The 24,969-nt window shown below is 55.7% G+C and overlaps 1 protein-coding gene across 1 annotated transcript in view; it reads left to right on the forward strand.

The window, feature by feature from the left end:
- SIPA1L3 (signal induced proliferation associated 1 like 3) overlaps nucleotides 1–24,969 on the forward strand; it is a 184,316-nt gene that overhangs the window by 154,448 nt on the left and 4,899 nt on the right. The window contains exons 19-23 of the mRNA XM_054697137.1: nucleotides 8,983–9,204; nucleotides 16,733–16,892; nucleotides 17,590–17,839; nucleotides 20,637–20,780; nucleotides 24,328–24,463. Of these exons, the coding sequence (XP_054553112.1) occupies nucleotides 8,983–9,204; nucleotides 16,733–16,892; nucleotides 17,590–17,839; nucleotides 20,637–20,780; nucleotides 24,328–24,463 (912 nt within the window). The remainder of the gene's footprint in view (nucleotides 1–8,982; nucleotides 9,205–16,732; nucleotides 16,893–17,589; nucleotides 17,840–20,636; nucleotides 20,781–24,327; nucleotides 24,464–24,969) is intronic.

Here is a 24,969-nt window from a genome sequence, read left to right on the forward strand (position 1 = left end):
GTCAGCCCACTGGGGTTGAAACCCATCCTCTGCCTTGTCTTGGTAGTATGGCCTTGTGCAAATGACCTCTCTGGGCCTCAGTTTCCTCATCTGTGAAGTGGGGGATAAATCGCCTGCTTGCCTCATTGGGGTGTGGTGAGCATTCAGTGACTTCATGCTTGTAGAGAGAGCCCCAGGGACAGTGCCTGGCATGGACCTCAAACCTGGCTCTCACTGGAATGGGGGGGAGAGGCGTACTAAAGATGAGGTCTCCCTCAAGCTAAATGAGGATGTTTGTCCTGTTATAGACAGTAGTGGAGACACCCCAGTGACCGCGACAGCTCCAGGCCTGCCCTGTCAGAGCTCAAAAGTCCAGTAGGGGAGACAGATCCATCCCCACACAGTAGTAAGCCCTGGGTGAGTGAGCACCCCAGATGTGGGAGCCCAAAGAAAACTGACCACGTTGTGGGGTGGCGCCTTCCTGAAGTTCAGAGTTCAGAGACTGAGCTGGACAGGAAGCTCCCCGACTGCATACAGGTCCCCCACCTGTCCTCGCACAGTCTCCCCAAGTTAGTGGGCACAAGTTCCCCAGACAGCAGCTGGGCACCCTCTGGGGGCCAGACCTGGGCTTAGGGGCCTGAGCATCTCTGCTTGGCGCCAGCCACACCACTGCTTGTCCCAGGCCGCCCACAGCCTCCTGCACCTGCTGTCCTCAGCATGTTCCACACGGCCTGGGGGGTGGGGGGCAGGGCAAGGGCTCATGGCCGCCCTCACCTCTCCTTCCACAGACCGTGCAGCACCTCACATGGGTGCAGATGCCCAAGCTGCCAGGCCCTCTGCCAGGCTCTGTCCCCGCACTGACACAGTGCCAGGGGAGACAGCAAACAAATGATTACAACAGCAATGAATGAATTATGATGGGGGAGCCTGCAGCGCAGACCCACTGGGATCTGAGAGCAGGTGTGGCGTGGGCCTTGGGGTGCCTAATCCAGCCTGGGGGTGCTTTCCCTGAGCAGAGAGGAGAGAGAAGAAATAAGGAGCAGGTGAAGTGCTTTCAGGGAGGCTCCTGGTACAGATTCTTGACCAGGAGTGCGGTTTGTGGGTGTCTGCTTTCTAATGATTGTCAGATGGCACGTGCTTATTCTGTCCACCTTGCTCCCTATGGGACTATGTCAGCAGAAGAAAAACAACAGTTTTTCTACTGCACTCCCGACACCCTGGTGACCACATACATGGCAGCTCTCCCCCAAGCAGTCCTCTGCGACAGCAGCTGGGTGTCCTGCAGTGTTACTCGGTTCTGAAGCTGTCTTCCTGGAGATGAGTCAGACCCGACGGCGTGTAAGGGCTCACCCCACCAGATGACCCCGCCCCCGACTTCAGGTGCCAGCTCGCTGTAGATCCCCAGGTTGCCCACCTGGGGATCAGAGCTGAGGTTCCACTCTGGCTCCAGAGCTGAGGTTCCTGTGACCCCCTCCTCAGTTCTTGCTAGTTTGCTAGAGCAACTCAAGAAACCCCAAAAACAATTTGCTAATATTTACTGGTATAGTGGAAAAGAACATGGTGAAGAATGCAGACGACCATTCGCATGAAGAGATGCTGTCTCTGGGCACCCCACTTGTTTAGCACCACCGTGGGTTCACCAGCCCAGAAGCTCTCTGAACCTTGCACTTGGGGGATTTTTCTGGAAGTTTCCTCACATGGGCAGCATCATTCACTTTACTGTCAGCCCTTCTCAAGAGAACGGGAGGTGGAGCTAGAAGTGCTAGGGGTATCAGGAGCAGGGACAGAGACCAATATATGTTTTCTACTATCTCACAGGGATATTTTACAATTTTATTTATAAGAGAAGGGAAAGATGGACTTACAGAATTGTATACTTATGAGCGAGAGTTACATGTGCAAAAAGGCCCTGGGGTGGAGAGATCAGTGCTCAGTCAGATCGCTGAATGCGGGCCCTTGAGTCAAGTATAGAAATTGAGGGGGCAGCAGTGGGAGGTTGGGGAGGTCACCAGGGATTAGAGCACACAAGACCCACTCAGCCATGGCACAGTGTTTGGGTTGGATCCTATGAGCAGTGGGCATCAGGAAGGTTTTTTGGTAAAACAGGCAGATTTGTATTTTGAAGGGTGATGCTAGGACGAGACTGGCGGTAAAATCTGAGAATGGGGCTGCGGCTTAGTAGTAAGTGAGAAGGAGGACCTTGGAACTGTGGGTGCATCAGCAGGTGGCTGTAAGGAGGGAGGGGAGACAAGGGTCCAAGACAGTTCGGGTGAGCTGTGTGAGAGCTGGGGCAGGTGGTTGAGTGTCAGGGGTCTGCTACAGACCAGGACATTGAGGGCAGGATGGTGGGCGTTCCCTGGCTGCTGGAGCACCCACTTCATGCCAGGTACTGTTCCGAACACAGTGCTACATCAGGGACCAACGTTGAGTCCTTGTGGAACAGTCTCCACAGAGAGTGTGAGACAGACAGACCGTTGAGCAACTACATAATACTAATATGCCAGGTGGCAGTAAGTCCTGGGGAGAAAAACCAAATAGGATGGAGGTCCAGGAAGGCCTCTCAGAGGAGGTAATATTTTGTAGGAAGCAAGGGAGTGATCCAGGCAGAGGCAACAGCACACACCAAGACTCTGGAAGGAGGTGAGTGGCCGGGGCGGGTGGAGCAGACAGGAGAGACTGGCGAAGTGGGCAGGAGCCGGGTCTGGCAGACTTACTGACCACGATCAGATGCTGGGATTTGAATCTGAGGGGCCTGGGAGCCATGGGAGGCTTTTGAGCATGTCGTCTGACTCACATTTTGAAAAGATCACTGTGGGCTGCTCTGGGGGAATGACCCCTTCTGGGGCCAGGGGAACCTGAGATAGCCAGCACTCAGCGAGGACTGCGGGAAAGGGATGAGCCCTGCCATGCCCAAACAGGGGAGCCCCCACCCACACCCTCCCTGCGTTCCTGCCCTGCTGTGGAAGCCGCCACAGCCTGTAGCAGCTTGTGCCTGTCGATGGCATCAGCGACTTCACAGGCTCTCCCTGCAGACGTTCGTCATGGAAGCCCGGCTTCCGGGCACTCTGCCAGGCGCCAGCGCCTGCTGTGGGCTCCGCAGTGGGCTGAGCCATCCTAGGCACGCAGCCACCTGGCCCCTCCCGCCCTCTCCTGAGGCGGCACACGCTCCGAAGCTTCCTGGGTTTCCAGAGCAATTTGTCAGAGCTGTTTAGGGGCAATCAGAGGCTCTCGCTCCACGTGGAGCTGACACAGCGGCGTTCCCAGGCAGGCAGGAAGCACGTGGCCCGGCTTCCCCGGGCTGTGCCAGGAGTCTCTGGGATACCCTTCTGAGGGCACAGCCCTGGAAGGTGATGTGAGGGCCCTGGGATCAATCGCTGGGCTCCCTCTCCCCCCACCACCTGTGTCACTAGCCGGCTGGGTCACACGTGCCAGGCCGCCGCGGACAGGTGCTGTCCCCTCGGGAAGAGGAGCCCAGGCTGTCTCCTGGACCTCCAGGGAAGCAGGGAGCCATGCAGAGACCTTGGAGGGGACCTTGGAAGGAAGGAGCCCTGCAGAGTCCCTGAGGTGAAATGTTTCTGGAGTGTTCAAAGAGCAGCTTCCATGTGGCTGGAGCAGAGTGAGTGACAAGGGAGCATGGGAGGAGCTGAGGGCAGAGGGGGATGGGCTAAACTGTGGGGGCCCTGTGTGCCCCGGGGAGGACTCTGGCACTTACCCTGAGAGAGGCAGGGCCACAGAGTCCTGAGCAGAAAGGGCCGTGGTCCCTCCCATGTGTCTTGGGCTCCCCCCTGCTGTGTTGGCACGGGTGGGCAGGAGGAGGCTGGCGATGGTGCGGGCGGTGGTTGGTGGAGGTGGTGAGCGGTGCTTGGATCTCACAGCTATTTTGAGCCAGTGAGTCTTTGCCCCACATCTCTCTGCTTCCACTCCCTGAAGACCTGCCGCCCTGCTCCCAGGCCCCAGGTAGAATATTCTCACTTGGCTGCTGCTGCTGTGGAGCTTGATGATCCCAGCCATGGGCGGGGACTGACTCCACACTCAATCCCGTGGCGGACACCAGGGGAGAGGGGGAGATTGGACCCACAGTCAAGGCCAAGTGCAGTGGGCCCACCTGGGAGTCTCTGGGTGAGCAGGCTTTCCCAAGTTCTGGCCTCTGACCGCCTGCATCCAGCTCACAGCCCTACCGCCACCAACTGTGTAATCTCTGTCAGGCCCTGAGCATTTATGCACACAGAACTGGGGTACAGGCCAGAGGTGCGGGGGGTGAGAGGATTCACCAGAGACAGAGCAGGGAGCAGAACAGGCAGACGGACTGAAATACACTGTTGAGGGGAGCAGCAGGCGAGTCAGGAGAGATCTGCTACACCAAGTGGGTAGCTCCCTAGCTGGGGATCGAACTTGTGCTGCAGTGGCTGTGGATAGCTTCATAGGTTGCATCTTAACCCCCTGGCATCTTAACCCCAAACCCCTGAGTATTTTTGAGGCTCAGTTTCCTCAGCCATGACATGGGGGTCATAGCATCTGTGGTCTAAGGCTGTGAGGAAGAACCCTCTCTTGCATTTAAAATGCTTAACATGGGGCCCGTGGCATGGCTGGCCCAAAAACAGCAACTGCTCGCCTTCATTTTCACTTACTGTGTATTGTGACTGCTGTTGTCATTGAAAGGACAGGCTGGTGGCTAAATGTGGCATCTCTTGAGTCAGATTACCTGGGTTTGCTTCTTGGCTCTCTCCCTTTGGTTGCTCTGGGCCTTACTTTCCCCACTTGAAACATGTCCTGGTGGTAGTTCCCCGTGTCATTGTGTTGCTAGAGCAACTAAGTGAAGCAGCGCCTGTAAGATAATTAACGCTGCGCGCCACTGGCCGGCCACCTCCCTTCCTCCTGAGGGGCCTGTCGCCCCAGCTAAACCGCCTGTGCAGCTGTGGACTCTCCATCAGCCTGAGAAACTTTCAGCTTTTTTACTCCAACAAAACCTTAAGTCCTCCCCAAGATAGAGCACAGATAAACGCATAGCCTCGGGGTGAGCGAAGGGTGGAGTGTGGTGCAGGATGCCTACACCCCAGCCCTGGCTGAGCCCTGACACACCCCATCCCTCCATAGCTGCCCCTCAGGGGCACATTCCCGGGCGGGCTGGGCCCCTCTGCTCCTATGACACTGGCGCTGCTGTAGCCTCATTTCTCAGAGGAGTAAGCTGAGGCCCGGGACTCGCAGTGTGCTTGTTGGAACTGGGACTGGAACCCAAGCTGCCTGTGTTCTCCCAGTGCTGCCTCGGGTATCAAGTCAAAGCTGAGGCCTGCGGAAGACACCCGGCTGCGCCGGGGCTTCGGAAAGGTGTGTCCGTTCTGTGATTGCCTGGCAGGGCCAGAGCCCCACACTGGCCATGATATCGGGCACAGCTCATGGTCGTGGAATGGGGTGAGGGGCGCCCCCTCTGTGGGCTCAAGGGCCTAGTTCTTTGTTGAGGCACCAGGTACCATCTGAGACTTGTAGAGGCGGAGGGACATGCCCGCGGCTATAAATAACAGAAAATCTCAGCGCATCTGCAAGAACTCTCTTCTCTCACGGAACATGAAGTCCCGAGCTGGGGAGGGCCCAGGGTTGGGATAATTTATTAACTCAGGGACCCAGCTTCTTCTCCTTTCCTCTCTGCCCGCCCCCCGCCCCCCTCCGTCAAACTATAGACCAGCTCCCCTCACGGTCTCACAGGGGCTGTCACTGCACCAGACACGGTGTCCAGGGGAAGAAGAGGTAGTGTTTTCTGCAAGTGGTTTTTGCTTGTTTTCCAGCAAAGAAAGCTTCCCCAGAAGTCAGCCAAAAGACACACGCCCCATGTCTCACCCACCAGAAATAGGTGGGAGGACCTGTACCCCCTCCCCAGACAAGTGGTGCTGACCCCTCAGGAAACACCCCTCTGGGCTGGGTGTCAGGCCCCCTTCCTCACACAGGGATGGCTAAAGCAACCTTCATTTACAGGACTGGGATGGGGGACCAGGATGGCACCCACAGTGTCATCCATGGGGACCCATCTTGAAAGAGGCAGCGGGTGGAGCTGCCTGGCAGACAAACGGCATCTCCATCTTCTCCCCTGGCCTCTTTTTTGGTAATCATCTTGATTTCTCAGCTCACAAAAAGGCTGGAAAAGTTAGACAAGGTAGAGAATAGAAAGTAAAAGTTGGGGTTAAAATCAATCAGGATCTATTCACAGCGTAGACCCTCCACAGCTGTGGAAGAGGGGACAACCAGAGGGGCTGACGTGGAGAGCTCTCCAGAACGCTACCCTTAAAGTCACAGCTTGCTGAGAACACACTGTGGCTGATTTCTCAGAGAAGTGGGTGGGGCCGCACCCTACGTGAGCATAGACTCTGTTGAAGAAGCGAGGGGAAGCCCAGGGGTGCCTGGAGGAAGGAGACAGGTGTCAGGTGCACTTCTTACCTATACCATTTATATGGTTGAGTTTTTGAAACTTTGATTCTGTCCACGTTCCCCATGTTTACCAGCCCTAGAGATTACAGCTAAGGTACACTCCCCAAGAGATTTTTCTCCAGGCTGGTACCAGTCCGGTTCATTCGAACATTTTTGCTCTCCACCCAAAACAGTTTTACTTTCCTTCCCAGCGTGGCCACCTGGAAGGCACTTGCTCAACGCCAATTGCTCTTACTCATACGCAGTACGCTGGCTGACATTTCTTACCTGACGCTGTTTCTTTTTTTTTTTTCCCCTTAGTAATGGTGAAGACCCACAAAATTGTTCCCATGACCCATGGTTAGGGAAAAAAAACTCCATTTCCTTTTTGGAATAAAAAACAAAACCAAGGGAAAAGCCTACTAAGTATACACTCTGCTTTTTGTTTGTTTGTTTGTTATAGCACTGTGCCTATTCCCACTCCCTGCAGCTTAGAGGCGTAAGAAGCCTTAGAGGCCCTGAACCCCCAGAGGCCCATTGACAGAAATCTCCTCCTGGCACTCTGAAAAGGCCCTTCCACCCCACTGCTAGGCAGGTGTCAGCACTTCTTCCTGGGTCCACACAGCCGGCTCTTGATACTCTCAAGATTCTGATTTTTTTTTAATGATTTATTTTATGTATTTATACAAGAACTGGGGTACAGGCCAGATGCATGGGAGGGTAAGAGGATTCACCAGAGACAGAGTGGGGAACAGAACAGGCAGACTGATGAAATACACTGCTGAGGGGAGCAGCGGGCAGCAGGAGACGGCAGCGGGCGGCAGGGGAGCAGCGGGCGGCAGGAGCAGCGGGCGGCAGGAGAGGTCTGCTTCGCCATGTGGGACCCTTGTCGGCAGGCCGGGATTGAACCGGCACTGCAGAGGCTGCGGACAGCTTCACAGCGCAGCGCTCAACCACCTGTGCCACCAGGAGAGGCCCTCAAGATTCTGATTTTAGTGTTTGACTTTCGCCTGTTTTCCTAAGGATGAGTGTCTTTGTATTTGTCTTGCCTGGGATCTATCGGGCTTGGACGTTTTTCACAAAATTTGGGGAGTTTTTAGCCATTGCCTCTTCAAATTTTCTTCTCCCTCTTTCTCTTCTGAAACTCATGCATCGTTGTATGCTTGGTTCTGTTGTGAAGGTTCTGCCATGGTAGAACCCCCCATGTTCATTGAACTGGGCAGGAGGGTAGAGGAACCCCAAAGACACAGATTCCCCCCGCTCTCCTCTGGGGTTCAGCTGTTTTTCACGCACATGTATGGGTTGTATGCCTCTGTCATGGGTTGTATGCCTCGGTCAGTTTGCAGCATGCTGACATACTTGCGCCTCTCAATTTTGCACTTTTGGAGAGAGGATTTACCAACCTCTTCATCTGCCAAGTAACATAAAGTCCCATCCCTTAATATTGGTAAATTAACCTTCAACAGAGATTTCATTCAAGGACACCGATGTGAAATGGAATTGTATTAAGGACTGTGAAAAGTTGATTAGCCTCGATGGTGACTGCAGTGGGGGTCCCCATAAGTTGGGCCTAGTTGACAGCATGTGGCTTGTGGTAGCCTTGATGCCAGCATTTGGGGCTTCGAGCTGTGCACGTAGACTGGACCAGCTGGAGTAGCGTCTGATGTGTGGCAGGTCTTCAAGAGCTACTTGAAGAGGCTCTGTGGCAGGATATTCTAAAAATAACTTTTTTTTTTTTTTTTTTTTTTATAGAGGCATGCTTTATTTATTTGTTTGCTGGTTTGTTTGTTTTGTTTATACATGCACTGGGTACAGTCAGAAGCACGCGGGAGGGTGAGAGAATTCACCAGAGCCAGAGCGGGGAGCAGAGCAGGCAGAAGGACCGAAGTACACTGCTGAGGGGAGCAGCGGGCGGCAGGAGAGGTCTGCGCGCCATGTGGGACCCTCCTCTGGTGGCCGGGGAGCAGCCGGGGATTGAACCGGCGCCGCAGAGGCTGCGGGCAGCTTCGCAACCCAGCGCTCAACCGCTGCGCCACCGGGGAGGCCCATGTGGCAGGATATTCTAGATTTAAAAAAAAAGTCCTAAGTACGAAACAGCGTATGACGTGATCCCCATTACATAAAACATAGTTCTCCCCCACCCAGAGGCCCTGTTTTGTTTTGTTTTTTGGTTTTGGTTTTTTTTTTTTTGGTCCTATTGGTGCATGTTTTGAAGGCAAAGGAAAGAGTTAAGAGGAAACAGCAAACTGCCAACTGTGGTCATCTCCAGAGTCAGGCAGGCAGGCCCATCTTCAGCCCTGTGATTCGTGCCCAGGGAACAGGGGCCGTCTAGTGGGGCACATCCACTCACCAGGGATGGCTTTTTGGATTCCCACTGAGGCACCAAATGTGCTGGCCGGGCATTCCTGGTGTATGGTCGGTGGCGCTACAGGCACCTATCACCTTGTCTCCGTATAGATGTTGGGCACTGGAATTTTCCACAGCAGTGATGTATTAGGTGCTTGTGTGAATGAACTTTTTTGTTTCCCGAGAGTGAATTTAACCAGGTTGGTTTTGCAAAATGTGGGATGGATTTGATTGTTTATTTCTTTGGTTTTCACTTTGCAGTGACATGAGCTCAAGGGCTGGCTACCCCGCTCAGGTTTACAAAACAGCCAGCTCAGAGACCCCTCGGCCCTCACAGCTGGCCCAGCCCAGCCCCTTCCAGCTGTCCACCTCCGTCCCCAAGTCCTTCTTCTCCAAGCAGCCCGTGCGCAATAAGCACCCGACAGGGTGGAAGAGAACGGAGGAGCCCCCGCCACGGCCACTCCCCTTCACTGACCCAAAGAAGTAAGTGCCTGGACCCCCAGTGTGCTGCACCAGGGGGCTCTGGGGCAGGGAGGAGGGCAACACCCCACTCATTCAACAGGACCTGGGAGTCCAGCTGTGAACAGGAGGACAGAGACCCCCGCCCTTGGGGAGCTCACATTCCAGATTAGGGGCTAAATAAATAGGGTAACTAAGAAAAAAAAAAAAGGCTGCAGGTCACACAATGGCTGGCATCATGCGGTACCTGGATGAGGAGTTTTCCAGGCAGAGGGAATAGCAGCTGCAGGGACCCTGAGGCAGGTGCGTGCTTGGTCTGTGGCTGGCCCAGTGCAAGCCCACGTCAGAGAGGCCGTGGAGTCAGAGGGATGCTCTGGGAGCCGCTACCTCGGTGAGGTGGAGCTATGGGATGGGGTCGAGCACAGGATGAGATCCAGATCCGCAGTGCCCCCCCCCGGGGCTCTGTGTGGGGCACAGCCTGCGAGGAGCAGGGAGACCAGGATGGAGCTGCCGGCAGGGGACAATGGGCTGGAGTGGGTGGAGGCCAAGGAGGGAGGAAGGGCCTGCCTTCTGGATGAAGTGTCCGGAGAGGGTCAGAGCTTGCCGGCAGGCTGATGTGGAGCAAAAGGAAAAGCAAACTAACTAGAAGACGATGCCGCATCTCGTACATTCACGTTTACTGAGCACTTCCCTTGTCCCTGGCCCTGGAGGATCTTGTGCTTTGTCTAAACTCCTGCCCAGACCCCTTGTGGGCAGCCCCAACCCCTGCCCCTCTGCCTGGGCCCCACACACACACCTGTATGGTTCATTGGGGCCACCATAACAAAGAACCACAAACTGTGACATGTATTGTCTCATAGTTCTGGAAGGTTAGAAGTCCAGTATCTAGGTGAGGCAGGGCTGGTTCCTTGTTAGGGCCGTAAAGAGAATCTGAGCTGGTGATTTGCTGGCACCCAGCAGAAAGGCTGCGCACCCCCATCTCTGCCTTTCCTTCACACGTGCCTACCTCTGGCCACCTCCCCTTCGTATATCTTTTTTTTTTTTTTTTTTTTTTGTGGGACCCTCGCCAGCGGCCGGGGAACGAACTGGCACTGCAGAGGCTGCGGGCAGCCTCGCAGCCCAGCGCTCAACAGCTGCTCCACCAGGGGAGACCCCCCTTCACATATCTTATTGGCTTAAGGTCCACCCCAGTTGCCTCATTTGACTTTATTACCTCAGTAAACCTGTTTTCAAATGAGGTCACAGTCTAAAATTCTCGGGGTTAGGGCTTCGATATCTTTTAGTTAGAGGTTGGGGGATACCTTTGAACCCACAGCCCCAACCCTCAGTTCTCAGTACAGCCATACTTCTTTTGAGAAGCCTCCCACCTCCAACCCGGCTCATCCCTGCCAACCCCACTTCCCCCCCACTGGCTTCTTTCCTGTGCTCCTTTGCCTTGGATGGCAGCTGTCCTGGGACGTGGCCCTGTCCTCGCTACTTCCTCCTCTCTGTTGTACCCGCTGGACTGAGTGTTCTGGGACAGGACAACAGAGTCACCCAGGGCCCAGCTCATAGTAGGTGCTCAGAAAACGTAGCTGGATTTGTGACAACCCTTTTTCCTAATGACACAATCCAAAGAAGGCTCTTTATCGTGTGTGTGAACATGTGTAAACTAAATGCACTACATAAAATATTTAGCAACACAGAATTATTTCATAGTACCTTATTTTATTACAGATGGTTTTCTTTAGTTAAGGTAACGTTGGTTGGCAGCACTATATGTGGTTCAGAGGCATAGGAGGCTCAGGTGCATGTCACCCCACCCCACCCCTTCCCAGCACCCGAAGTCCCCACTTTGCTCCCCACCCCCCACTCCAGTTCATTTTTAAAATCACATGCATGAGACAATAGTCAATTTAGATTATTGCTTCTGTCCCCATCTCCCATTTCACAAAGTTGTCTCATTCCAGCTCTCCTGAGCACTTTGGAGATCGGTCTTTTCATTGTTGGAGATGCTATTGAATCACCTAACCCAGTTCTCCAGAAAACGTCTCCTGATATCTACTTGCTAAGCCCTGTTGTAAGCCCTTCACCTGCATTAACTCATTTAGTCCTCACTAAGGAACAATGAGGTGTCCTACCTTTACACCCACTTCACAGAAGAGAAAAACTGAGGTTAAGTCACCTGTACAGACGCACTCAGTTAAGGTTAACCATGGAAAAGATGTTGGCTTGCCAGGCCCCTCAGGGTCACCACATACAGGGAGCTCATCCCCCAGGAGCAGTCACCAAATCTTTGCTAAGTTACTTTACCAGTTGTAGGCCAGTGGCTCCTCAGCCACCCTGAGGCCTCCCGACTAGGCTCAGCCAGAGAGTGGCCCAGCCAGAGAATGGCTATATTCAACGCCACCGAAATCTTACCACATAGGGTTGTTGTGATGTGCACTGGCCCCGGGGCCTGGCAAGGAGGACGCAGGCCCAAGGGACCAGTCTGGTGGTGTGGCTGTCACTATGGAGCAATGAGGGGAGGGCAAGCCCCCATCACACCAAAGCCCCAGACCCTGAGTGTCCCCATCCATGGTGGGGGGCAGCCCTGGCTGATGGAGGGCATGAGATGAGGGGCAGCCAGGGGCCTAGGAAGGGAGTTGGGCCCTCAGGTGAGCTGTGGGTGTCAGTATGGCAGTCAGACCACTTCCATTCACATCCCGGCTCCGCCATCACCCGTGCCAGAACCTCCCAGAGCATCGCTGCTCTCTCCCACGTGACAGTGATGTTAGCGCCTGCCAGCCATGGTCACAGTCCCAGGGCAAGTGCAGCCACCTGGGAGATGCGCCAGCCCTAGCATGCACACCTGCGCCACCAGGAGCTCCGACTTTGCCATCTTGAGCAAGACACAGGGCGGCCCCGAGCATCAGGCAGGCGTCGTTCTGAGCGACCTCATGCAGTCTGTGCCTCGCTTTCCCCATCAAGAGGGAACAGCTCGAGAGCCCTCACACCAGGGGTGCCACGAGGAGTCACTGAGCCCATTGAAGTGCCAGGCCTCGTCAGCTGAGCTGATGGGTGCTGGCCTCCGGTGGTTGGCCTCTGGGATTCGGGCGCTCCCATCCCCGGGTCTGGGTCCCTCCCGGGGTCCAGCTGGCTGCAACCGCAGAGGAGCAGGGGAAGGCCTCTCCCCGACTTCCCACCTCAGAGCAGGGCTGCTTCCCTCCCACAGGCCTCCTCCAGCCGCCCTCCCAGTGAAATCTGCAGGCTGCGCAGCCCAGCCCGGCTGAGTGTCCTCGCCAGCCTCACTGGCAGGGCCCCCGGCTCAGGCCGCCAACTGTGGTGCTAATTAGCTTAATTAACCAGGCCCAAGGGAGCCGCCCCAGTTGGAGGCCAGAGCCCGCAGTCAGCTGGGACTAGCCTCAGCCAAGTCGGAGCCACTGGTCGTCTTCCACTCCCGGCCCTCCGTGGCCCAGGCAAGCCAAGCAGCCAGCCTCGCTGCAGCGCCGCCTTTGTGGTTCCCTCCTGCCTCTGCTCTTTTCCGATACAAGTGGCTTCATTCCACAACATGGCAAAACCCAGTTCGATAACATGGGCAAATCGGAAATTCTGCCCAGCGCCCATGGCCAGAATCTTGAAAAAAGGGCTCATCCTTCTGGACGGTCTTTATTTGTGATTTATAAGGTAGAAAGGAACATAAGCCAAACTACTGCAGAAAGAGTTTGCTGTGAAAGCGAAGCCTCTCTCTACTCCCAGGCCCCAAGCCTCACAGCTCCCCTCCCCAGAAGCAACCGCTGTTTGACTTCTGCATCCTTCCAGAATGTTCCAAACATGACTGAGCACGTGTGCTGGGTACGCATCCCTCCCAATCCCCCCTTCCTACTTAGCAGTGGGGACACCGCCTGCCTCTGCTTTCTTTCTTCTTTTCTCATCAGGTGCCTTGGCGACCTCATTCTTTTCAGCAGAGAGTGTCCATTCTGCCTTCAGAGGTCATAAGGTTTTGACAGTTATGGAGACCAAGAGCTTGAGATAAAGGAACAGGGTCAGCAATGCGAAGGCTCAGTTTCTTCTGTTCAGTTTCGAATTTCAAACCAGAATTTACACCATTTGAAAGTTTTGCTTATAATTTGCGGTACAGAAAATACACTGGAAAAATCTTCCAGAGAAGTGATCAGTTTGACTCTCCAAACTGAATTCCGTCACACTTTATCCCTTCAGCCCTGTCACTAGTAGTGTCAGGCAGTAGAACCCGCGGAGACGAGATGGGTGCAGAGGTGAGGGTCAGGGGAGAAGGTTCTAGCATGATTTCTTCTGGAGCCTTGTGCTTAGAGTAATTAGGAAAACCCTCTAGAGTCCTGGAGGCCCGGGACTTCCTGGGGACTGGGAAGGTGACGTTAGCAAATGATTACTAGTTAAACAGAGCAGGGAAGGAATACTTGCCCTCTTTTGACTTTTAAATGCATCTCTGTACTTTCTATTTTATAAAAGTCATTTTCGCTTGTCATGGGAGGAGGAGGGGGAAGGTGGGTTCTGTGTGATACATATTTAATATCACTTGCGAGTGTGGCAAGGCCTGTTCCCAACACTGATGTAGGATAGAGGAAGCTGCAGGTGAGGTGGGAAGAGTGGGCCCCGAAGGCTCAAGCACAAACCACAGACCATCCTGAGGTGAGTGCAGGGGAGAGGCAGTGCAGGACTGCGAGAGCCAGAGTGCCTGGGCTGGGAGGGAGCCTCTCTGAGGAGGTCTCATTTGAGCTAAGCCAAAAGGATGAGAAGCTGCCAGCCACAGAGAATGCTGGTCTGGGCACTCTAGGCAGCTGGCACAGCCAGTGCAAAGGCCCTGAGGCAAGGCCATGTGTGGTGTGTTTAAGGAACCTCAGGAGGCCTGTGTGGGAGGAGAGAGGGACAGAGCAGGGCCAGGGCAGAGGGTGTGGGACCTTGTGGGCTGTGGCAAACCAGCTTTTTAGAAAGCGAATCCCCCACATGTCCACCATGTGAGACAAGAGTTTGGTGAGCTTCAGTGGGCCGAGCTAAGCCGTGTTGAGTTTTGTTGTCTGAAGATGACTTCACACCATACATACCAATTCTTGGTGCCCGTGTCATATCTGGGAGAGCCCCTGTCTGTGTTGTGTGGGTCAGGGCTACAGGCTGTTGTTATGCGGGGCCGTGGTCTGTCCCTGGGGGGCCTCACCCTTTCCTCCTGGCCACTCCAGTTTCTGCTCCACAGCCGGGCCCCGTGAAGCAGCCTGGTTCTTGCTGCACCCAGGGTCATGCAGGCCTTTCTAAGGACATGCATCAAGAAGTAAAACTCTGAGGGCACAGGGAGTGTATGTTTTAACGTTTTCAGCAGGTCCTTCTCCACCCCTCCCTGAGGAGAGCCTGTGGAGAAGCCCCTTTCTTGAGGCAGACCTGCTGCAGGCCCCATCTGGCTCCTCCCCAGGGGAGGTGGCCCTCGGGGGTCCTGCTCTGGGCCAGGCACCCTCCTGTGCAGGGGACCCTGGGAAGTGGCGAAATTAGAGGGGTGGTGGGAAGAGGTAAGTCCTTCCCCCTTCTAGTCTTTGGGGGAGGGGGGCTCTTTTTCTCTTTGTCTCTCTCTTTTGGATCTAAAGCTTTTTTGTTTTTTAAACATTCTATTTTCCTTTAGAATTTTTTTTTTAAGATTTCTTTATGCATACAAGAGCTGGGGTACAGGCCAGAGATGGGGAGGTGAGAGGATTCACCAGAGACAGAGTGGGGAACAGAACAGGCAGACTGACCGAAGTATACTGCTGAGGGGAGCAGCGGGCAAGTCAGGAGGTCTGCTGCACCATGTGGGCAACTCCCTGGCTGGCCAGGGATCGATCTTGTGCTGCCGAGGCTGCAGATTGCTTCACAGTGCAGTGCTCAACCCCTTGTGCCACCAGGGAGGCCCCTGGATCTAAAGCTTTTCATGAACGTTCCCTGATAGCAACAGAGCCAGAATTGCCCAAGACCTGGAATCCTATTTGGGGAGGAATATGACCTGACAAGAAAAAAGTTGCCACCCTCTCTTCCTGCCTTTGTTGAAATCCCAAAGCTGGCAGCTGAGAAAATAAAAAAAATGTAGACTTCAAAACCCTCAGAAACCCAAGGCACTGATTTCTCTGTGGGCTCAGAGACTTTTTTCCTAGTCACCAAATGCTGAGACTAGGTATAGGGTTTTTTAAACTAGTTTTTATTCTGATGATTGTTATAACACATGGTTATGGTAAAATAAATTCAGATGGTTCAGAAGCGGATCAGATGAAAAGCAAAAGTCCCTTTTTTCCAGCTCCTTGTTTAATACGACTCCTACTTCCCGGAGGTAATCATTATTCATAATTTCTTCCAGAAATTTTTTTCTGCATATAAGAGTATATTTTTTTAGCCAAGTGGATTATGTTCCACAAGCTGCGCATCGTTCTTGGTGCCATCTCTGTGAGGGGAGCGTGGCAGTTGCACCGCGCCACCGCCTCCGGGCTCTGCAGCCGGGTGGCCTTGGCCGGAGTCCCGGCTCTTCCACTCACGGGCTGTGTGATTTTGGACAAGTGTCTTACACTCGCCTGAGCCGTCCATGCCTCGGTTTCCCTCCTGTGCAGTTGGGGTGATGGTAACCCTGGCCCCCAGGGAGGGCTGCTGTGTAGATAGTGCCTGGTGCCCATGAGGGCTGCCTTGTTGGCTGATGGTATGTGGGGAGGCGGGGGGAGGCAGGTGACAGCTCATCAGAGACCCTCATTTTCACTGAGAATATAAGAACTAAGCCCAAAGGTTGGGCCATGATCGGAAGGCAAGAGGAAGCCTTGGTAATTCCAGGCTTGAGGATGCAGAGCCCCAGTAGAGAGCCGGGGTGGAGTAGCAGCCTGCAGAGGGTAAGGGGCGGCGGGAGGTGTGAGCAGCCTCGGGCACCCTCAGCCCCGGGCAGACGGCCATGGGAGCAGCCCTCCTTGCCCGAGTGTCCTTCCACAATGGCCCAGCAAGTACCTGGCCGCCGCCCATCCTCCCTGTGAAGTGAGCCTGTCTCCTAGGGAGTGAGATGAGGGTGAGGGTGGTACTCCCACCCAGGTCCCAGCGCAGGGAACAGCCCGCCGGGGTCAGACCCAGGCCTGCTGCTTCCGGCTTCTGCTTAGCTCCAGGCTCTGCCTCAAGGACTGTAAGACCACAGGGACTTCTAGAAGGCAGGACAGCCTGGGCTCTAGAATGCTGAGAAGGAAGGTGGTGATGGGGGTGACCCAGAGTCACAGACAGGCTCCTAGGGTGGGAATCCCACTGGAAAACTGGGGGTGGAGATGGGGCTCTGTACCCCTGTTCTGGAGGCAGGCACCTGGCCCTTGGTCCCCCCCGCCTGGCATGTGAGCTCTTCTGTGACACTCACTGGACTTTACTTGTGGGGGTTCCCTTTCTGTTCATCCCTTCACTGTCAGTCTCCCTGTTTACTGCTATATCCCAAGCACCTTCAGCAGGTCTGGCACAGAGTAGTCTCCCCGAAAAATTGGCGGAATGAAGGAATGGAATGAACAAACCAAGTCTTCCTCACCTGGAGAATGTGTGACTTTAACCTCCCGAGACCCCCGTGACACTGACCCTCCTTTTCCAGGCAGGTGGACACCAACACGAAAAACGTCTTTGGACAGCCTCGGTTGAGGGCCTCCCTCCGGGACCTCCGCTCCCCGCGGAAGAACTACAAGTCCACCATCGAGGACGACCTGAAGAAACTCATCATCATGGACAACCTGACGCCGGAGCAGGAGCGAGAGGTAGGAGTTCGTACCCGCCCCGGGGCTCCAGGGGGCAGGACGGAGGCCGGGCTTCAGAGTCACCTTGTAGAGCAGCCGGGGCCTGTGGGTGTGAACCTGCACCACGTTCCTCCTGTGACTGGAGCATGCCGCCCTCGTCGGCCTTCTTCTGGGGCCCAGGATGGAAGCAGCCCCCACACACACACACACACCCCACACTGGCTGAGGGCCAAGAGTGTGGGAGGCGTCCAGGGGAGAGGCTGCTCTTGGGCCCCGAGGGTGGGAGCGGCAGGAGCAGCAGGGCTCTCAATGCCTCTGCACCTCTGCCTCCCTCCGCTCCGTCCAGCCCGCACTCAGGCAGGCATCCCTGTGGGGGCTCAGTGACCCCATTCTCTCGTGGTTCTGCCCTCCAGCCCGCAGCCCTGTGGGGAGAGAACGCTCTGTCCTCAGTGGCCCCCTCCTTGACTGGCCCCCATTGGTCCGGCTTGGGTCACACCACCTTCCCTGGAACAGGTGGGTGGGGTTGGCTTCCAGAACCAGGTCAGCAGTAAGCAGAGAGGAGGAATCCCCAGGGGAAAACTGGGGCGCTTTGGCCAGAAAGGGGCAGAAAAGAATGCCAGGTGGGTAAGAGCTACAGATGCCCAGGACGGGAAGCTGCCTCTGAGGGCCTGTGCCAGGGCCAGGCCGTGACTGCGCCCTCTGTCCACCCCTGTCTCAGCAGCAGTCGCCACAAAAGAGCCTGCAGCGGACGCTGTCGGACGAGAGTCTTTGCAGCGGGCGCCGGGAGCCCGGCTTCGCCAACCCTGCCGGCCTGGAGCCGGGCCTGCCCAGCGACGTGCTCTTCACCAGTACCTGCGCCTTCCCCTCCAGCACGCTGCCCGCCCGCCGCCAGCACCAGCACCCCCACCCACCCGGCGGGGGCCCCAGCACCATCCCTGCCACCGGCAATGGCTTCCCAGAGAAGAAATGTGAGTCTGGCTCCTGGGGCTGGTGGGGGCGTTGGGAGGGCTGCGCTGGGGTCACCTGGTCAAAGGCCAGTCAGCTGAGGGCGGGAACTGGGATCCACATGAGCATCATGGCAAGAGGTGGTTAGCCGAGCACCTGGGGGTCACCCAGAGTCAGGGGCACCTTGGATTGGGGTCATCTGAGACCAGGAAGAAGACATCAGCCTCTCCAGGTGCAAGCAGGAGAGCCCATCACCAGAGCCTGAGGACCCAGCTTTGCCCTGACTGCTTCCCGGAGCCCTTCCCCCCACCTGTTCAGCACCCAGCGGATTACCTCATGGGGGTTGTTGCTTGCCTGATGCTCCCCAGTCTGCCTACTCTTGCAGGGTGGGGTAGCTTACCCATCCCTTTATTCATCCAGCAGATATTTGCTGAGCACTCAGGAAGGGGGCACACAGCCCCCATCAAAAAATTCTGGGTGCTGGTGTGAGGCCATAGCACACCACAGAGCACCCCGCCCTGGCGGCCGTGTATTAGTGGGAATTCCTAGAACCTCCCTGGACTTCCCTCTGCCTCCTCCCTTCACCCCTCATCCTTACTGCCCTATCTGTAGACCTGCACGTAGCAGGCATTGAGCACGCAGCGAGGAGGACGGGAGAGGGACTAGGCAGAGCCGTTTTGCACGGAGAACACAGACAAGATGGATCTGAATGCCTCTGACTAGCTGGGCCTTATCCTTTCAGTCTCAATTTAATAGCGCCTCCTCCAGGAAGTCCTCCCTCCCTGACCAAGCTGAGCTATCTCAGGGACATCTCCCATCCTGTCCCTGCTCCCTTATGTTTGCCCATCACAGCCCCATACCCTCTGGGCTGTCACTTTGTGGCAATGTCCATTTCCCCTGCTGAACCGGGGGCTCCCTAAGAGCAGGACCAGGGGATGTCAGCCACTTTGGTGACCTCCAGACCAGGACCCTGGATCTCACAGAACACACACAGCACCGTTCTCTGCCCATCTGACTCCCCCAGGCCCCAAAGCCAGGGAGAATCCCATCTTACCTCAGCATGGACAGAGACTCTAGGACTTCCAGCTCCCCAGGGCCTGCTCAAGAGCCCTTCCCAGCTTGCCTCCAGGCTGGAGAGTCCTGGGTTTGGCCTTGCTAATGAAGGGCCCTCCATGCCGAGGAGACTCTCTGCAGTGCCCCAGCGAGCTTGCTAGGCAGTGACAGCTGCTCCCATAGCCGCCACCAGCTCTGCAGGCTGGAGCTGAGGAACAAAGGTCAAGGACTCGGTCCCCTCCCCACTTCATTCCCCTGAGCGTTCAGTCACTCGGCGAGTGCTTCCTAGCCCCATGCACCCCAAGAGCTGCATGGCCTGAGTCCACTAACCTCTCTGCCTTGTTTCTTTGGACTACAAATGAGGGCCAAAATAGCGCCCACCTCATGGGGTTAACATGGGACTCTAGCCGGTCAGTGCATGGAATGTGCTAGCACAGTACCTAGCAGGTGTGAGCACTGAAAGACAAGTAGCTCTTGGGTATTCTTGTTAATAGTGTGTCATTGGGATCACACTCTTCAGTCTGTCCTGAGGCATGTTTGTGCCTCAGTCTAGCGAGCAGGGATAAGACCGTAATAACGTGCACCTCCCAGACCCCAAAGCCCTGTGGCCTTGGACTTAGAGCAAGGTCAGCCTCAGGCCACAAGTACAAATCCCCCTGGCACCGCCAGCAAGTGTGACCTCAGGCAGGGTGGCTTCTCGCCGTCAGCCTCAATTTCCCCAAACGGGGTCATGACAGGCCTGGTTCACAGCCAGACCTGACCTTTCCCAGCCGAGGCTCCTCCTGACCTCTCTGCACCTCACTGCCATTCTGTATCCCCTCCCCTTGGAGCAGTGAGCTGAGGCCTAGGGCCCACGCCTGATATAGCTGTTGATGCAGGGTTTGAGCTGTCACTCCCCACACACTGGGCCACTTCCTCTACCCAGGTGTTAGACCTGATCCACCTGCTCTCCTGTCCACCCCCAGCTGTCCAGGTTTACCCAGCACCCTGGCTCTCTCCTCAACCCCGAGCTCAGGTGGAGAGCCACCACCCCCACCAGCTCCCAGTGGGAAACAGACTTCTGACCCTGTCCCTTGTCTCCCCATCTCAGTTAGCGCCAGCTCCATCCTGCTGTGCCCAGACCAGAGACCCTCCAGGTCCCCCTCTGTCTCACACATCTGCCCTGTCTCTGGAGGAGCTCCAGGACCCGCCTGCTTGTCTCTCCACAGCCCCCCTGGGTCTCCACACTGTCTCCCCACCTCCACCCCAGTGTTGGTTCCCGCACACAGCCAGAGGGCACCTGGAATGCCTGCATCAGCTCACCTCCCCTCCTGCTCAGCACCCTCCTGTGGCTCCCTCCCCCAGGTCCTCATTGTGCCCACCACCACCACCACTCCCACCCACCCCCACCCCCCGCCACCAGCCCAGGTCAGCTGTCCCCTCTCCTACCTCACCTCACACCTCTCTTCCATCCACTTGGCCCACCTCAGTGTCCGCCTGGGGCTTTGCCCTGGCTGCTCCATCCCCTCCGTCACTCCCTCTAAGCCCCCGGCCCCCTCCCAGCCTCCTTTCAGACATCATCTTTGCCTCGAGGCCTCCTCTAGCACCCAGGTAAACACCCATACCCTGCCAGATGTCTCCCCTGGCACGTCGTATCATCTTCTAATAAACAGGATATGCTGCTTTGATTATAAGTAATGTTATATAATTATATATAAAGTAAAATGGAATAATTTCTTTGTTTCTCCCACATTGTCATTCTCGCCCATATCTGCTCTCCCCACCCAGCCACCATCTCTGCCTCGGAACTCTCACTGGCTGACGGGCGGGACCGGCCCCTGCGGCGCCTGGACCCGGGGATGATGCCCCTGCCCGACACGGCTGCTGGCCTCGAGTGGTCCAGCCTGGTGAATGCGGCCAAGGCCTACGAAGGTAGGCGCCTTCCCAGCCGCTTGCTCTGTTCCCGAAACAACAGCAAAGGGTCTCGGGGCTCCAGTTCAGAACCAGGCGCGTGTCGCTTGCTCTCCATGCATCCCGGGCATTGGTTGTCCCCCTGACTCCATTACCTTGCCTACGCAATGGACGTGACCCGTCTGCCGCCGCCGGGAGCTGCAGTGAGGATTATGGGAAATGCTGTGTGGGAAACACGTCAGCACAGGCCACAGGCCGCTGAACACATGGCATCTGGTACACCATTGCAGACAAAGTTGTCGCAACCCAAAGTGTCATGAGAACCCCTGTGGCCTCAGGTGGCAGAAAGCACACAAAGGCTTTCTGCGGGTCAGACTTCTGGGCGAGGCAGCCTGGGTGGTACTTCATGAACTCTGGCACCTGGGCTGGTTGCACCTTTGACTCCGCCATTTCCGGGGAAAATGCTGGCGTCCTGGCCATCAGGTCCAATTCTGACCAGCAGGAGGGAGCAGGGCACCCCCACCCCACTCCTGCCTCCCTTTAAGGACACTTGCCGAAGTCTCAGGCTCCCGTGCTTATTTCACATAAGGCCACACCCAGCCGCAAGGCAGACTGGGAAGTGAGCGAGGCCTCATGTCTAGCTAAAATTTGGGATTTGTCATTGCAGGAAAGAAAAAGCAGATTACAAGTGACAGCTAGCAGTCTCTGCCTCCTTCCCTTGGGGTCTTGAGAAAGTGGCTTTTTAACCTTTCTAAGCCTCAGTTTCCTGGTCTGTAAAATGGGATCTCTGGTGAGATCACAGTGATCTCTGATAGACACAAACATGCTCTTCTGGTTCATTTTTTCGTCCTCAGGCCACAGCTTTGCTGTCCATCCTCCAGCAAGGAGTATCTCCTAGTCTGGATCAGACACCCCTAGACCCCCACAGCCCTCAAACAGCTCACAGAACTCAGGGAAACACACCAGCTAATTAAAGGGTGTGATGAAGAATATGGATGAGCAGCCAGGTGAAGAGATGGCGCGAGCTATGGGAGGGTCCTGAGGGCAGGATCTTCTCTCCCTGTAGAGCTGGGGGGCATCACCCTCCGGCCTGGAAGCCCTCCGAACCCCCTACTATCAGGGGTTTTATGGAGACTCCCACGATCATTCATTAACTCCTTATTAACTCTAGCCCCTCTCCCCTCTCTGGAGGTTGGGGTCGGGCTAAAAATTCCAGGCTTCTGGTCGCCGTGGCTTGGGGACTGCCCAGGATCCTACCCGGAGTGACCTCATAGAGCAAGAGGTGCCCGATGTGCCTACTCCCCTTACAACTCCAGAAATGACAACCTCAGGAGGCCTGTGCCAGACCCCGGGGCAGAGAACCACATGTAACTATTCTTTTGTCCCACATCCCAGAGTGCTCTCTCTGATGGGGATGCAGGGAACGCAGGGAGAGTGCTGGGGCCCCGACCGTCTCCTCGCCCCTGGGTATCCAAGCTGCTGGGACGCTGGCCACTGGGAGGCAGGCCCCGGGCCTCTCTGAGCTCCAGATGCTGCCAGTGGCAGGAGTAGCAAATAGCCATAGTATGACCCTCCTACAGGAGGATTCCGTTAATAAATCTACAAGAAACGAGGGACAGAGAAGATGTCAGCAGAGCAGCACAGTGGAATCGCTGATGCCTGCTAAAACGGGAAACAGAGCAGAAGCAGGATATTTACATAGCCTCGAAGCTTCGCCCCAAAATAGTTACGAATTTCTGTGCGCGCCACAGATTCTTTCATGCGAGTCCCTCCAGGAGGTGGAGCTTAAGCCCCTCTCCTGGGACTGGGCTGCAGCGTGTCCCCCGCTAACTGAGTTTGGAAAGAGAAAATGGGCCAGCGCAGGCAGCCCCAGAGCCGAGCAACCGGCCGGCTACCAGTCTCTGGCACCTCGCGCGAAATCCAGCTCAAGGGTGCGGTTTCAAGTGTGCAGTTTGGTTACTTCTCGGAGCCAGGGCTCGTTTCTTTGTTCTTCGTGTCCTGGTGATGTAAGAGGTGAAGGCTGGGAGGCCGGGTGAAGGGGATCGGGAGCACTCCGTGTTGTCTGTGTAACTCTGCTGAAATCTAAAATTCTTTCAAAGTGAGGTGCTTTTGAAGGGAAGGAGGGAGGGGGACAGGCCCCAGGAGCCCCCGAGGGCAGGCAGGACAGCCCAGGCATGGACTCACATGTCAGGACTGTCTGTGCAGCCTCAGTTTAGGTCTTGGTTTTTGATTGTAACTAAAGGAGAGGAGTCACTGGGGAATTAAAAGTTTAAAAAGCAAAGGGTGAGCCTGCGAGGTGACCAGAGAGTGTTGGAAATTGTTGAAACCGGCGATGGGCTCAGAGGATGGGGGACACTTTTCTCTCTGCTTTAGGGCATTTTTGCAACTGTTCATAGCCCCACATTTTCAGCGAGAATCAGTATTGGATCCAAGATAGAAAGCTCTCAGGGATATTACCAGAGAACTGGGGGGAGTTCAGGATGATGCCTGCTAGGCAGGAACGCCGTGCGACGCCATGCAACAGTGTGGTGTGACGGTGCTGGAGGGTGGCCTTATCTTTTGGAGAAGTGACCTGAAGTGTGTACAGGTGAAATACCACGATGGTGACAGTTTGCTCTCAAATGGCCAGGGAGAAAACACACAGATCAGGAGGGAAAGTAAATGTGGCAGAACATTAATGGGTGGCTGGTGGGCCTAAGGGAAGAGCGTCACAGTCGTGGTGCCCTGTGCTATTGTTTAAACACAGAAGGGTTGGGTGACAAGCTGAATCCAGAGCCCCCTGGTGCTGGCCGACCCACCCCCCAACCCCGTGCCCTCTCCCTGTAGGGCACACACGCCCCTCCTTCTTGCTGCCTCCTGAGTGTCCACAGTCTGGCTGTCCCAGGGCCACTGAACCAGCCGCCCTCTGAGGCCTCGGGGCTGTGGCCACTTCTGGCCATTCTAGAAATTTCACCTGCCACTCCTCAGCCCCTGAGCAGACCCTGTCTAGGGTGGGACCCAGGAATCTCATTTCTTTTCCCTTCAGTATGCGTGATGGTCTGTGTCACGTCTCTTTTTGCTTTGGCGATTTCACAAGCGTTCTTAGACGTAGAGTATAATCAACCCCCGTGTGCTCACCACCCAGCAGCCGCCCCCTCCACTTGGGCCCTTTTTTTTAAATAACATTTATTTGTTGCTGAAACCAGGTCATTGATGCTGAATTTGGGTGGCTTCTTCCTCACATTTAATTTGTCATTTAACTTGTTTCTTGAGCCTCTGAATTTTGTATAAACCGGCCGTTGGCTCTAGAGGCTTGATTGGAAACAGGGTGGGGTTTGTTTGTGTCCCTGTGGGTGGGTTTTGGCGAGGACCCTCCCTGAATGCAGGTGTGAGCTGGCAAAACGGTGGCTGGGAATGGCCTGGAGGTATGGGGGGTTTGCAAGAAGTTTGTTAGGAGAAGTATGGGGAGTCACTTGAGGGGTGCGGGGGTGGGGGGAGGTGTGAGGAGGAGCCAGGAGCCTTGCTGACCCCGCACCCCTCCCCTCTAAATCTAAAATTTCAGTCTTGATCTAAAATTATTTCCTGGCAGTGCAAAGAGCTGTCTCGCTCTTCTCTCTCAATGACCCAGCGCTGAGCCCGGACACCCCGCCTGCACACAGCCCCGTCCACAGCCGCCTGAGCCTAGAGAGGGGGCCCCCGACCCCCAGGACCACCCCTACCATGAGGTGAGGTTTCTCTGGGAACACCCAGGGCCCCCGCAACCCGAGTCCCTGCGGGGGATGGGCCTGGGTGATGAAAGAGGGACAGCGGGCCCGGAGACAGCTGCCGCAGGTCAGCTCTGACCTGGCAGGCTTGGGAAGACACTAGACACACCCCACCCACCCCACACCCCACCCCCCATCTGCAGCCTCGGTTTCCGCAGCTTTTTAACCAAGGTAAAAATGTTACGGACGATAAGATATTTTGAGAGAGAGAGGAAGAGAGAGGGGCCGCGTTCACCCCACTTTGATTACAGTCTAGTGCCTGTTCTATTTTGCTATCGGTTATTATTGTGCATCTCCCCCTGCCTGACTCACCGGTCAGGCTCACCATCGTGCTGTGTGGTTAGGGACAGACAGCGCGCAGGCAAGTCTCGGTACCTCCCTTGGTCTCAGATACGCACTGGGGGTCTTGGGATGGATCCCCCCTAGCAGATAAGGGGGTGCAGTGCAATCACCCTGCTGTGATGGAG

Source organism: Talpa occidentalis, unplaced genomic scaffold, assembly GCF_014898055.3.
Source record: "Talpa occidentalis isolate TD23 unplaced genomic scaffold, MPIMG_talOcc4v2.1 talOcc4.17, whole genome shotgun sequence".
NCBI classification, from domain to species: domain Eukaryota; kingdom Metazoa; phylum Chordata; class Mammalia; order Eulipotyphla; family Talpidae; genus Talpa; species Talpa occidentalis.